Source organism: Bombus vosnesenskii, unplaced genomic scaffold (genome assembly GCF_011952255.1).
Source record: "Bombus vosnesenskii isolate JDL3184/JDL3185 unplaced genomic scaffold, Bvos_JDL3184-5_v1.1 scf7180000013273, whole genome shotgun sequence".
Taxonomy (NCBI): Eukaryota; Metazoa; Arthropoda; class Insecta; order Hymenoptera; family Apidae; genus Bombus; species Bombus vosnesenskii.
Window position 1 is genome coordinate 3,750,413 of NW_022882931.1, and position 15,499 is coordinate 3,765,911.

Consider the following 15,499-nt stretch of genomic DNA (forward strand, 5'->3'; position numbering starts at 1 on the left):
TACGTTGTTAGTCGATCGCGTGTTACTAAAATTGTCTCTATATTTTGTTTCCATCGTAAACATGTGTTTTTCCTATCCTCTTCAACATTTCAAAGTTTGTTTCTCGTATAATATTACGATATGAGGATATTAACATTAGAACTGCCGATAGTTAACACGAAGCTATTTTTACCAAAACCAGTCTTTAAAAAATACGCAATAATAGAATATTTTTATAGTTATTGATTTGTTACTTCCTTACAGAAGCAATTCCATGTTGTGTAGTACATTTTTGATATTATTAATATTAGGGACCATGATTCCTAAACGAGACTCGACATATTTATAAAATTGTAGAACCAGTTATTTTGACTGGTGTGGTATTTCTAGTGTTAAAAAGCTTGGCTTTGTAAGTATACTTTTGACTTTTATACAGGGTAGTTGGTAACTGGCGGTACAAGCGGAAAGGGAGTGAAAAAAGAAGTTGAAAATATAAAATAAAAATTTCTTTTTTTTATTTTTTTTTTTTAATTTTTCCATCGAGACAACGATCTACAGTGAGATCCGTTATAACGAAATGCGATAAAGTGCACGCGTACCGAGCGAAAATTCAAAGTCGATTTTTTCGAAAACAAAGCCTCAAACGAAAAATTGTTATTCTATATTTTCGACTTCTTTTTTCGCGTAGAATCACCCCCTTTCCGCTTGTACTACCAGTTACCAACCACCCTGTATAAAACTTCGTCAACGTATCAGCTATTTTTAAATGACTCACATGTTTGGGCCTAGCAGATTATAGTCATTTGATATTACAGTATCGAATATATTAAAATATCGCTAATCTTAATAGTCGTATTTGTTGCCTGTACATAAAACTCGATCAACTACTTTTACAACATTTATATCCTTGAACGAGATTTTAGTCGTTTTTAATCGTTACGTTAATACCCTTCTGTTTAATATTAACGTAACTTTAAAATCAGAAAATCAACAAAATTACACTTATCGTGCATTCCCTTCTTCTTCGTATTTACGCGAACGTATACGCAGAAAGAAATCGAGAATGAACATCTTAGATCTTCAAGTTCGGTTTCAACGTCGGCTGAAACAACGAGAACGTAATGGAACGTACACGTTGAGAAGATTTCTCACGCGTGATCATCGCGCAGATGCCATCACAAACATCGGGAATATTTAAATGCAATGGGGCTTTGCCGTGCAAACTCTACTTCGCCCACGGTGCAGGAGTATTCTGTCCACTCTTAGCGATAATGGAAGAAGTCCTAGGAAAAATCGCTCAGTTTGCCACATACAGTCGCGGAAACAGCGTCGTGTGCACTTTGCTCTGCTGGCTTGTTCGAGTATACGATACGTTTTCGCAGACAACGATCATGATCGAACGAGCGGACATAGTCGTTAGATAAAATTTGTTGGAAAGTCACAGTGTTTTGTTAGTTAATTGTTTTACAAGACTGATCGAGAATTAATCGATTCGTTCGCAGATCCAAAGCGAGAAGATGACGAGTTTGCGATCTTTGGGATTTTCACGACGTTTTATCGTTGGTGGTGAGTTTATTTTTCAAATGAAGAATATTTTGTGCCGAGAGTGCAGTGTCCGTTTTATAGTGATCAAGAGTGAATTTTGTGAGAATTTCTTCTTTAAAACATTTTAGCTCTTACGGTTGGCGTTTTGGCATTGCTGGCTTGTGAAAATCTATCTAAAGCAGACGAGGTACCGGCATTCTTCTTGAAAATTGCCAAGAACATTCCTCGTGTAGGACGTAGCGAGGGTTATAATGATTTTTTGAAGTCTCGAAGGAACATTCCACAGGTCTCAGGCTATAATAGTCGTGCACAGGTATTAATAATTGAGACACAGTATCTTAATTTCATACTTTTTATACCGCACAGTAGAATAAGCGATTTCGATCAGACGGTGTATTGGTTAGAGTACTGTCTCGTGCGAATGTTCAATGCTTTTGTAATTGTTAGTTATATTACATAAAGTTAGCGTGTGTTTTCTTCATCTTTAAGGCTGAATCCTGGGCACCGTATGCTAGCGACAAAACTTTCTCGAGACCTATAAAGAGACGCGTGGATTATCCTTCGATTGATGGTAACGAATCAATTTTATACGATCGTTTATTCGATTAAGTCAGGATAATCGTAAAATAATTTTCTGATTTCTAACATCTGTCCATAACTTATTATTTTATTTAAACGACAGGAATAATAAGTAGCAGTATACAAAGTTGTAATTAATACATTAGATTTTTTCTAAAAAAAAAAATTAATTTTTCGATCGAAATTTAGACTTGCAACAAACGAAAAAAGAAAAGAAAGAAATTTTCTGATTTCTAACAATTGTCCATAACTTATTATTTTATTTAAACGACAGGAATAATAAGTAGTAGCATACAAAATTTTAATTAATATATCAAATTTTTTCTAAAAAAAAAAATAATTTTCGATCGAAATTTAGACTTCCAACAAACGAAAAAAGAAAAGGAAGAAATTTTCTGATTTCTAACAACTGTCCATAACTTATTATTTTATTTAAACGACAGGAATAATAAATAGCAGCATACAAAGTTTTAATTAATACATTACATTTTTTCTAAAAAAAAAAATTAATTTTTCGATCGAAATTTAGACTTCCAACAAACGAAAAAAGAAAAGGAAGAAATTTTCTGATTTCTAACAACTGTCCATAACTTATTATTTTATTTAAGCGACAGGAATAATAAGTAGCAGCATACAAAGTTGTAATTAATATATTAAATTTTTTCTAAAAAAAAAATTAATTTTTCGATCGAAATTTAGACTTGCAACAAACGAAAAAAGAAAAGGAAAGGAAAATGAATGTTACACACATTCTGAAAATTTTATTAAAACGTTTCCTACCGTTTTAACAGATGCTTGGGCTTGGCAACACTTTCCCCTCGCGATAGAAGGACCTCGAGAACTCTGGCGAACTTTGGCTGGCTATTCCAAAGACACATCAGATGAGTACGTTTTTCAAAATTATCAGTGCGAAACTGTCTAGTTGATAGTTGGTTTAATGTTTCGTTAATTCGTTTAATAAAAAGCGTGGACAACGACGTATGGAAACGGAAGAAGAGAACGGGAAATGAGCCTGTGATTTCAGAGGACAATTAGCATTAAAGAAGCGAGATGATGACGTCGCTGTGCCTACGGATGAATATACTTTAATGATTGCTGTCGGTGTAAGGTGTTGGGTTAAATATCGAGAACAATAAATATGTAAATAGGAGATGTATTCTTTTTTCAAACGTCATTTTCTCCTCTTACTTCGAATGAAACTCTTATTTTATGATTTGGCGAGACACATGCTAATTTTGTAGAATTAAAATGTTCTTTTTGTGTCTCTTTACCCAAATGACTAACTGCAAACGCAACATTGTATATGCTGAACAAGTTTCTTTGTAATTTGTCGCACAACTGTTTCTCTCGTCTGCGTTTTTACCAAGTTTTTCTTTATGCTAGTAGTGTGCTTAAAGCTATTATTCAAGAGGAAAATTGCTAACACCAATCATGGAATATCGAACAAAGGACAACATGTAATCTGAAAAATTTCGTTGCCAAATTTCACTGGCAGATGGTTTTGCATATGCCATCGATCGCTGACATTAAGAAAAATAAACGACTGACACGTTTGACGCATCTGCGTGCAAACTGTTCGACAATCGAACCGCGCGAAGTAATATCGATTTTATGAACCTTCTGCTTCGTACGTGTAATATATCACCTAAATCTTGCGATTCAGAGTTTTTGAAATTTATTGTATCGTGCCATTTCTTTTTTTTTTTTTTTTTACATTAGATTGGAATAAATGTGTTTCCATTGACGAAGGAATAATTTCTTCTTCTCCAAATTCCGCAAAACTTCGGTTCTGAAAGTACAGAATAGATATTTAATATTTCAACGACTTAGTAAAAGATCGCTTACAAAATTTTAAATAATAAACGAGAAAAGAAATTGTAATATTTTCACCTTCGAAAATCTACTTCGTGCTTCATTGTATATTTAGGAGGTTCTGATAAACATAACGCATATGTCGATTCTGAAAAAGGAATAGGATAGCCGGCGCCAGTTCTTGGAAGGATCGCACAATTGCGAAATTGCAGTTTCAGGCGTCCTCTGTCAGTCGTCATATGGGAGATAATTTTCCTAGACGTTGCTCGAAACGTGAGCGTACACGTATGTAAGTACTTACTTACATGACAACCAACTCTCCCGTAATTGTCGATTTTATCGATTTCGCGTGGCGTACGTAAAAAATGACACTGGAGGGAAGGGTCACAATATCGCGAAGGTTTACATCGGGTACAGTCACCATGAAAAATATACGAAATAAGAAGCTATTTCCTTCTCCATCTTATTATCCATCCAATTTAACTGCCTGATACAAAACTCGTTTTTACCAACATTTATTCTTAACTTTAAGGGATGAAATTACCCCTTTAAATTTGTTATTTATCCAATCTAAATGGATAATATAAAAGTCACTTCTCTATATAAATTTAGTAGAGATTTTTAAGGGTTGACAATATTTCCTAATTTATTATCCACTCACTGTAATTGATTTAATTTCATTTTTATTCCAATTTCTTTTAAACTGTTAAGAGACGAAAATTCCACTGCTTGTCCATTATTCATCCCATTTAATTCAATAATTTACAAACCATTTCCATCTAAATATAAAAATATATATGTTTTTAAGGGATGAAGATACCGCTTTTTGAACTTCTTTTTGATCTTATTATCCATCCAATTTCATTCGTTAATAAAAATATCATCTGTATCAAAATTTATTTGATCTTTTTAAAAGAGGGAAGATAGGTATGCGTCGTTATTAGTTATTGCAGAGTAGAACGCGTCATGTCAACCCTCGGGTTGTCACGACCGTGCATACAGTTTCTCGTTAAAATCGACATTAGAGTTAGTACTCGAGAAGCAGTTATGATAATGACGGGGCTGTGCCTCGATCAGCCACGTGATCGTTTGCAACACTTGTTGGTCAGAACGCGGGCGGATCGAACCTCGAGGAGAAGTCATTTCGGTATCACTTTATAGAAGCCTTGAAGGAACCTTCATCTACCGTCGATAACCCTCGAAACAACACATATTTTGTTCAACAACAAAGTGTATAATTTCAGCTTCTTTCCCCGATAAAACTTTCATTCGCTCTTCGTATACGAATTTCCTACTATTATAACAATTATTAACGCTACGAAACATAATTTGTAATACATTGTTACCATAGTAAGCGACAGTGAAGCATCTACAAATTCAGTGAATCGAAAACAAAGCAAACTTAGGGCGAAAATAAAATTTACGGAACTGTTTCCGACTATTTATATGTGAAATTTATTTAAAGAAATATTTAAAATAAATTTCTAAATAAACGTTCAATTTTCCTGAATGATGGAAAGATGGCGCCACGCGCCTGAAACGTAACACCAACTTCGCAAACCTAACTAGAGATATCGCCACCGATCGCTCTCGCTTGCCTCTCTTCCCTTGCCTTCTCCGATTGCACCCCGAGACAATAAATTGTTGTAATTACAATAATCTCGGTGTTTAAATCAATGCTCGGTGTTTACGCGGAGGCAGCCGCGTAACTGGTAATTTTAATTCATTACCAACGAAGCGGTGCTCTCTCGGTGGATCTATCTGTTTCGTTCTCTCCCGCTTCTCACCGTTCGCGATAATTCGCAACGTGACGAGCCGGGCCGAACAATGAACGACACAATGCTCCCATGCACTTAAACGATCCATCCTTCGAAGACCCAGATTCGTGACACGACACACGGTCTCCCGTCATCGATAGAGTCGTGCAGCTTTCTAAACATCGGTTAATTACCCCGTGGGCCAGGCCATAGAGCGCGCGCAATCCTCGAAGAAACGTTGTTTGGCAGCAGCCGCGTAATTAAAAGCCGCGCGCTCTCCCGGCCGTGTTCCCTCGAACGAGCGACCCATACATCTCAGCATAAACTTTCCAAATAATTATACCGAGTATTATTTAATTCAAGTAATGACTACCGTGGTGAACCGGCTGCCGTAACAACGGCACCGAAACAGAAGAAGTGGCAGCGAAGGCGGAGAAGAGAGGAGAGACGTATCGGAGAGTATTCGTCCTGGAATATCTGCTCTTATCTCTCTTACACTTTCTACGTGTACCTTCTTTCTCTTTCCTTCGTTTGCTCTCCTCTGCTCTCGTGCCAACGGATAATTCGCACGTACGACGTTTTCACCTTTCCGTGCGCTAGCTAGCCGCCGCGCGGCACCGATTTTTCGTTGAATACCCTCGCGTTTCCGCGAACTCCGTAACATCAACCACCGGGCCGACTCCCACCGACTGGTGTGTTTTCTGGCGCGCGAGATGAGCCAGGAGAAGACAGAAGAGAGTATACGAGGACGAGAGCACCACTGTGAACCAGGGCCTGGCTGGTTTGCACGTAGCAATTTACGGAAACCGCACGTAACGCGCGTTCACCGTCAGCCGGAGGAGGCGGAGAGACGAAGAGAAGTCGACACGGAGCGTTTCCACGGAGTGTTACGTAACGGATCGACGCTAGATCGCCGGCCGGAGTAACTGTATCTTCGAAGAAGAAGCAGCCTCCGCCGTGGCCGTGGCAAAATCACGAAGCAGAACTTTGCCTCCGGGACTAGGGATGACGATCCTCGGCTCCCATTTTCCTATTTTCAAGCCCTTCGATAGACTCGCGTAGGGTTGTTTCGGCCACCTGAGTTTCAACATCTTCAAATTCGACGTTAAACTTCGCGCAGAGTAACTAAACTTGTTGTATGTTACAGTTAGGCTTGCAATCTTATGTATTTCTATTTGTGAGAATTTTTAGGATGCAGAAACAAACAGAAATATATGAAATATATGAAATAGTATTTTGTATGACATTTAGTGGGTAAAACAATTTTCTACTTAAATCTCATTTTTTTTTAATTACATTCGTAGAAATATGGCTTTGCATGAATATTCGCAGTCTAATCGTGAAATACTACTAGTCTTTGATTGAATGAGAAAAAAAAACGAATTATTATAATTGCAACCGACGATATTAACGTTAGGTGAACAATTTCCTATGTTCTGACGAGTAAAAATTATGTGGAAGTTGTGTAGCTGAAAACTATGCTTGCCGAGCTGTCAATGTTTATATATGGAATCTTTTTTACCATTTATGAAAATCAATATTCTGCGGTTTTATGGTAATTGTATTGTTGAGTTTGCTTGTGTGGACGAGGTATGTGGAGAAGGTGATGCATCGATGCATCGATTAGAATAATTGAAGGATTAGTTCCTTTGGAAGAGACTTACAGACGATGGAAGTATAAACGTGTTGGAGCAATGTTACAGTGTTGTATGCAAATCAGATATGTGGCAAGATGTGTTTGTTTCTGCTTGCAGATTGATTAGATATTTGATGCGTGCAGAAGGTTGCGTTTGAAATATCAGGTACGAGCTGTGCGATGGTTTATTTTCTTAGAAAATAGCTTGCCGCTTCGTTGTTTGAATTCCATTACTTAAGCTCGAACTTAAATACTTGAGTTTCTATTTTAATATTTAAATATGAATTTAAATATTTGGATTTGTAGTTCGATATTTAGATGTTGATTTAAATATTTCGATTTCGAATGGAAGTATTTGAATTTGTATTTAAATGCAAGACGAAAGCAAAGTCGATTGAATCATTAATTGAATAAAACGATCTTCGACGTTGAGTACTTTATACGTACTATAATTCACGGCTGTTTATCACTTTATAGTACTCCAGGTATAATTTTTTCAAGACGATCAAGGTACATCAGAGCATGAACAGGTTAAGGACATTAATGAGAGATCGATATTAAAACCTGGTATGAAATACTCTCATATTTTCTTCGGTATGCGACGCCTATAATTTTTCTATCGTCTCTGAGTACACACCGGTTGCGATTACTTCGTTTTCGCATTTTACAATCAATTCAAATGGACACTAATTATAGCGGCGGCTATTTTTTTCTCTTTCCATTACTCGTGGAAACGAAGCGGTACGCCAGTGGTACGTTTTTCATAGCTAAGGAATCACACGTTATTTTTCACGATATTGCATTAACATGGAATCGTTGGAGATGCAAACACGACTAAAAGAAATCATCGATCATTTAAACGAATCATTCCAAAAAGAAGAATGACTCTTTACCTATATTATTGAATAACAAAAATAACATCTACTTCTAAACCGAATTTTCGAAAAACTCTCCTTTTTTCATCGTTAAGAGAATTTCTTAAGTTTGAGTAAAATTGAAATTGAATTAAGTATGACGCTAAAGATTTTCTTAATCTTTGATTCGATATTTCACGTTTATTACATTTCAAGTTACATTCACGTGCTATTATTCTATCAAACTGTAGGAAGAATTTTGTTCCTTATTTTCATAGCAAGGAATAGGTATAAGAAGTTTCTTAACTCGCCTCTTTTATCGTCATAAAATAACACATTCGACATTCCTGACCACAATGACCCAACTTCCACTGTATGGAGATTAAGACAGAGACATACTTTTCTGTCATATTTGTAAGAAAGATATAGTACGCTAAAATTTATTACTCAATTATTTAATAACCTATTAAGTTCAAAAAATCATGCGTGATAGATTTTATAAACACAAAAAGAAGAAACTCCAACTACGATCAAAGTAAGCAACCAATTAGAAGCATTTGAAACACAGTCCACAACAAGTACTGATAATCTAAAACAGTACAAGGCCCTTTATTCTTTCAACAAGAGAAAGTTGCAGACATGATAATCCCAGAACTACAAAATTTTACACAGGTTGGGTCTATCGAAAAATTCTAATCGAACGTATTTATAAAAAATCATTCGACTTTCATAATCAGGAACTGCGACGATTTCTCCGCAGAAGTCCGCAGAAAGATTGAAGAGCCGCGAGGGGCGAATCGGTAGGCGATCGGCGAAAAGAACCGGAAGAACGTCGAAGCGGAAGTTGCATGGCCGGCGGGAACAATGCGCGTGCCTCGCGACTGGTCGTTTAATAACCCTGATTTGCCGTTTATACGGGAGGTCATGGAGAACGGAGCACAGAATAACAGAAAGAGAGAGAGAGAGACGAGAGAATGGAGAACAGAGAGGAGAGAAACGGGACAGTGCGGAGGGGAGAAGGGTGGTGCTGATGATGGGATGAGAGGGTGAGCATCGGGATCGCGCGCAACAACCGTACATAATCACGTAATGCGGTTATCATGCCAATTGCGTAAATATTTGAGCCAATTTGTGGCATGCAACGGACTCGCTCTCTCCTCGACCCATGGCTTCACGAGACCGCCGCCCGATCGGCGACCTATTACGAGCAACTTGTTGTTGCTCGCTGTTTGCCATCCTCTGTGAATCTCTCTCCCCGTTCCTCTTATTCTTTCGCCTTCCCTCCACGTTGTCATCGTGCTTCACCCTCTTCGTCACGTCTGCATCGAGGATAATTCGACCATGTCGCCAAACATTTCGACCCACTGGCCTCGCCACCCGTTGTACAAACGATCGACTGGGAACCGCGAGACTCTCGTGCGGTGACATTCGCATGCACCAGGGACATGGGAGCGGATCGATCACGCCGCGCGATAAAACTGCTACTGCTTTGAGAATTAGGGACGCGCTCGATTTTAGGAGACTTTCTTCAATCGCAAGTCAGAGAATAGGAATTAAGCTCTTTCGGGTAATTTGTTGCAACGAAGATTGAAAATTCGGCCGTGGAATCTGATAGATATGCCGGAGATGTATTAGTGATGTGTATTACTCGATAAGATGCAGGAGAATTGTTTTATTTTCGTCCGAATGGAAATAATAATCTATTCGTGTTTAAATGTTCGATTTAGTTTGAAATGATCAACAATTTATATTTGAGGACGATCGCGTCTTCATGTTTGAGCATTTCAATTAATCTGGAACTTCCACGTGATTTTATCTGGCTGAAAAAATCACCTGTTCGTGCTCGAATGTTTGTACTTAATTTGAAATGTTCAACAATTTTTCTGTAAGAATTTAATTTACAACTTGTCAATTTTTCGGGGCCATGATAAACCACAAATAATGGAAATGGAAATATCATTGTGTACGTATTTAAAAACCATTGTATTTCTAAATTTGTATCTCAGTTCATCAGTTTGTACTTTAAAAGCTTCATCTTAATTTTTCACTTCGTATTATAAAACTTTATCCCTAATCATCGCACAAGAAAGATCGTTAAACCTTTATTCGAAGAAAGGGTTCTCTGAAATTTCCTTTAATGTTTTCAAACGAGGACTGTGATTTACGAAGTGGAAAAGATTTTTGTCTAGGAGGATTGCTGCTAAATCAGAAGACGAAGGAAGGTGAGAGGAGCAGCCTCTCTTCGGCAGGATGCAAGCTTTTTCCACAGAGTAATTCGCTGGCAATAAATGCAGGGCCTGTTCCTGGTTCCTGCTCCGTTCCACCCTGAGAGACTCGTTGGCTTTCACTCTGATATTCTGCGTGTGCACGCTTGCCTCGGCCGTGTCTCTGTCCGTGTTACCGCCTTCTCATCCCCGCAGGTAGAACAGACGGTCGGCCATAGATCAATTAGGCGAGTGTACAAGTGTAGGACCTCGTAAACCTGCGAGACCTGCCGGCTCGACTTCCCTCGGGATACGAGTCGTGTGAAAGAACAAGTCAAATCCACGAATGTACCACGACAAAAACAGTGGACGGTTTTCTTGGAACGACACCGATAGTTCATTCATTTAAACCTGTGATACTAGAGTGTATAAATATTCTATATTCGTTGTTTTCTCTAATGTTCTTTTCTTTAATACTTTTAATTCTCTGATATCATAAATGGAAATCATGCGAGAGAAATTAATCAGAAGAATCTTGGTAAGATATAATTGAAAATGAAATTTTCATTCGTCGATGAAATAACCTGTTGGATTGAAAGATACAAGTTTCCTAAAATTAGTTGATCAGTTAATGAATTTAATACAAAGAGCTGTAACATTTTCGAGCGAATACAATTCCAGTACAAACCTTTCCAATGTTATTAAGAGAATAAATATAACGAACTCTACGTCTTAAACAAACCGCTGGTGTAGAAATGTCCGAAGTCTAAACAAAGCGACGTGAAACGAAGCGAGCTACACAGCGTACATGGCCGAGCGAGCGTATTACAATCGCGAGATAGCATATTTCGTCATCATCGACTTTTATCGCCGGTTGTTCCCTCCCCCGACTAACTCGAGCCGCTCGTTCACAATGCGAAGACGGTTTTTGAAGAGGGTTGAAAGGTTATCACGGCCGTGCACAAGGAGAGACGTCGCTTCCTGCCGTTCGAAGTCTTTTCTGCCGTTCAGAAGCCGTGTGAAAAGGTGGTACGAGAATGGGGAGCAGAAAAAGTGGCGAGAAGTCGAGGAGCCTGGAACAGAGGCGCCTTGTCATGCCGTGTAATGACGGCGAGGCAACGCGACGCCCTGTGCGCTCCAAGAGGAACAGAAACTCGACGAGAGGAACAGCAGTGAGAAGAGAATAAAAAGAAAAAAGAGAGAAAAAAACAATTACCATCCTTTATCTTCCTGCGAACGAAGAGAAAGAGCGTGCCAGGTAGTACCGAGAGGAGACGAAAGAAATAAAAGACGTCCTTGCTACCGTCTCCTCTCTGTATCTATTCCCCTCCTTCCCCTTCCTGTCTCTCCCTTTTCGTTCTTCTTTCCTTTCTTTCCACTGTCCTGTTCTTTGAATCAATGTGTCGGCCATTAAAGTGTCGGTCGAAACGAAGCTACCGTGCCGATATTATCGAGCTCTTGGTAATTAATCTCGAAAAAGTTAGAATCCCTTGGTGCACATTGTCAATGGAGAAAGACGGGGGTCGTCATCGTTGAGACAACTTTTCTATTCCAAAGATTTCGGTTTCGATGTTTCTCCTTCCTTCTTCTTAACGCATTTTTGGCTATCGAGAAAAGAAATATTACATATGAAATTCCACTACATCAGAGGCTATGATATGGAAGCTGACAAACATGTATGAAATCATTTTGTAAACATCTATGGATAGATGTATGGTTTGTAAATAAAGAGTAACTACTGAAGCGTTAAGCACTACTAAAGAATTACAGCAAATAAACCTCTACACGGATATATAACAAATATTGACAGTGATGATACCAAACCATTAGCTCTCTTATTGCTTCCTTCAGTCGAAGACATTTTGTTCCTCGTAAAAGACGATAATTAGTCGTTAGAAATAGCGATAAAGCCGAAGTTAATAAAATCTAGTCAGGTTTTAATACGAGGCGAACGATAAGTGTACGTTCTTTAATTTATTCTACAAGTTATCAACTTGTTTCTCTCTTTGAAAATAACAAAATCAATTGAACATATATAATATTTCGATGAAATGAAACTTTTCGTATATTCGTATAATCGTTCCACAAAGTTAACAACTGCAGATATTAAGATTTGTTCGACGTATCTGTCGAACAAACCGCGATCTTATACGCATCTCCATGAGAGTATCGCGACCTCCTTAGGGTTAATAGATCGGTCGATTCGATGCGAAAGAAGCGTGCCAGAAATTGGCTCGTAATTTATCAGAAGATCGGAGCACAGACTCGGAAGCCGAACGAATTTCTTAATGTAGACCAGGCAGCGTCGTAATTTTCAATAGGACCGTGGGGTGTTAAATCAGCGCGTTTCCACGGTGTGAAACACGGCGTGTCTATAATAAAAAGTCAAGAGAGGTTACGTGTCGCGCCGCGGAATTTACGCTCGTCCCAAATCGATAAAACCGGACATTAACGAGGCCATCGAATTCGTTTTGATTGCCGTGGCGAAAGAAACCATCGTCTGGCATCGTTTCTTCCCTCTTGCCTCTCTCTCTCCGTCGTCGTGTATCTCGATCGTTTCACGTGAGAAGTAGCACTAACCATCCAACGACTAGGACACCGCCCAAAAACGAGCTAAAAAGAAACGTTTCTGACTTCCTGGAGAAGCGTATCGTGAAAGGGTTGCGGTGCTATCCGTGTTCGTTTCGACGTAGGGTAAGTGCGAGGGAACAAGCGGGAAGGGGTGATTGAGGCCACGAGTCGTAAGGGACACTCGATAAACAACCCCCCGCGGCGTGCTCGCCAGATACAGGCGTTAAATGAAATTAGCACGGCGTTTAGTTAACTTAGCTCGGCCGTTTAGCTCGATCCTTCGGGTTATAAATTATTCCGGAATGACTTGCACTGAAATGGCCGGTGAATAGGGTAGACAGAGAAAAGGGAATACTTAGAGTGAATGGGTAGGACAGAGAAAAGCAGACAAGAGGAATACGGCCGGATATCGAAGGGATATAGATTGGAAAGGATAATTTGTTTCGCCGCAATATTTTCGTTAACTCTGTAATATGGGTGTAGTTATAATACTGTAGGTCTCTCTGGCAGGTTGGTTCATTTTTTTTTTTTTTTTGTAGTGGCGGTGTAATTGCTCCTTCTTCTTTGACAGAGTGACAGTTTTTATATTAGAGATGAAAATATTTACATCTTACTTTTCTTCGTAGTGTTTCATTGATGTAATCATCGTTAATAACCTTTATCTAAACAAGTCGAAATCTATAGAAAGTTATAACTAGTATTTCTGAACAAGATTTTCTCTTTTTATCTCTGAAAAAAAAATCAATATTTCAAGTTACGAAGAAAAATATAATATTTGTACTTTATATTTATTCGTAGAAATTCATGGGCGTGTAGTCATTGCTAACAATTTTCAATAGATAAATTTGAATCTATAGAGGAATATGGTCTTGTTTTTTTAAAAAAAGTATTCTTTTCTGTAAAAAATCCAATTCTTATATCAAGAAGGAGAATGTATGTATTTGTATTGTTTCATATCTTATTCTTACGACCATGTTAACAATTTTTGTTGGGTGAGTCGAGGGATACCATTCCCTAGAGACTTAAAATCATTAAGGCAAGCGGCACGATGCTTCAGGATCCTTAACTACGCGCCCGTACGAAAGAAAAAGAGCTGAAACGGGCCGTTGAGAAGGCGTGAAACGTTGGCGCCTGGCGCTCCGAGCAGGAAAAGGGTTCGACGATTCGTAAAGAGTAAATGGAGGCTGTGAAAACTGGACTAACCTGTGATTTCTCGTGGCTCGTGACCACGAAATATACCATAGGTTCCAGTGCCATTCCGTCCAAAGATCGATCGATCTTTCTCACGTACCGAATCGAATCGAAGCAAAAGAACCGAAAAAGACCCCATTAGACAAGGTCCTTCTTATATTTCCCTTGAGAACTTCAAACTATCATGCAACTTTACTACTTCAGCTGAATCACCTATTCCTAATCCTTTCAATGCTGAATATTCCCAGCGGTAGCAATCCGCGTGAATGGCACGCGCCTATCGGTTGCGATCGTCGAGGACGGAACACTTTTTTAAATAGAAAATAATATAATGATTTATATATGCCACTACTATAATATCCCTTTGCATTCTGAGCACCTCGATGACTTCCCAGAAACTCCGAATCATTTTTACTACGGACTACTAGTTACTCCGACATTGTTTACAATCATACTTACGTTGTCGCCACAGCGGCGACAACAGAGTGCAAAGGGATATTACTCACAATCACGACTCTCGTGGTGTAATAAAAATTACGACTCTCCATGAAACATACAGAAGATAAACGGACTTTCATTTCTTTTTGTTTATTGCCGTTGCTAGGAAATGTACATGTATCATCTCATACACTAGTGAAAGAATCACAAGCGTGAGAGAGGTCGAAAAAGTCGATAAACGCATATATACGTCCACAAAGATAGCTTATATTGGATGCATAAATGCGTTCGTAGAATAGGTGCATAGGACATTAGAAGATTTCGTCGATTTCTTCCAAAAGTGCCGGTCTTCAAACAGTTTTGATTCATTGAGAGAAAAGGGAAGGAGAAGTATAATAAAAGAACACTAATCCGAAGAAATATTAGAATATATTGGAAATCTCGAAAGCAATTATAACCAGGTCCCTAAACAGTCGAACGAACAAGCGGCGCGGTCTTTGTCTATCGCGTAGAAAGAAAGAAGCCTGTAGTCGGCTTGTTTCACAAACGAGGTTAGACCCAACTACAAAGGTCGGCCGCTGAACACGGCCAAAGACCTACCTCACCTCTATAAAGGACACCGACTGACTCACGCGGTGGCCTCAGCCGACATGAATCTTCGGACAAGACACGTTTTTTGCATTAAATATTTACACATTTTTGGTGGCTGCTAAATCCATTCAAACTGTTTCCTGGTTTCCGATCTCTATTTTTGGAATTGGTTACGCATTTGTATAAACTAGGAAGGTAATTTGAAGAGGTGACAATGCTTCGTGTTTAGGTAGACGACCGATCATAGGAGGTGTGTCCTGACGAACAACTACCTGCGACATTGTGTTCTCCTTTTTTGGAGGGTCTGCCACGCGACTGTGTCGTCTATTCATGAAGAAGATT

The 15,499-nt window shown here is 38.8% G+C and overlaps 1 protein-coding gene across 1 annotated transcript; it reads left to right on the top strand.

Annotated features, from left to right (window-relative positions):
* Window positions 1-1,239: 1,239 nt before the first annotated feature.
* On the top strand, window positions 1,240-3,259 carry LOC117231642. The gene is made up of 5 exons (XM_033490265.1): window positions 1,240-1,545; window positions 1,653-1,837; window positions 2,014-2,095; window positions 2,895-2,988; window positions 3,069-3,259. The coding sequence occupies exons 1-5, from the start codon at window positions 1,497-1,499 to the stop codon at window positions 3,136-3,138; spliced, it is 480 nt and encodes a 159-aa protein (XP_033346156.1). The 5' UTR covers window positions 1,240-1,496; the 3' UTR covers window positions 3,139-3,259.
* The last annotated feature ends 12,240 nt before the right edge of the window (window positions 3,260-15,499 follow it).

Coding starts and splice junctions, on each gene's coding strand:
- LOC117231642 (XM_033490265.1), top strand. CDS start 1,497: ATGACGAGTTTGCGATCTTTGGGATTTTCACGACGTTTTATCGTTGGT. Junction 1,838..2,013: donor GCTATAATAGTCGTGCACAG/GTATTAATAATT, acceptor TTCATCTTTAAG/GCTGAATCCTGGGCACCGTA. Junction 2,096..2,894: donor GGATTATCCTTCGATTGATG/GTAACGAATCAA, acceptor CCGTTTTAACAG/ATGCTTGGGCTTGGCAACAC.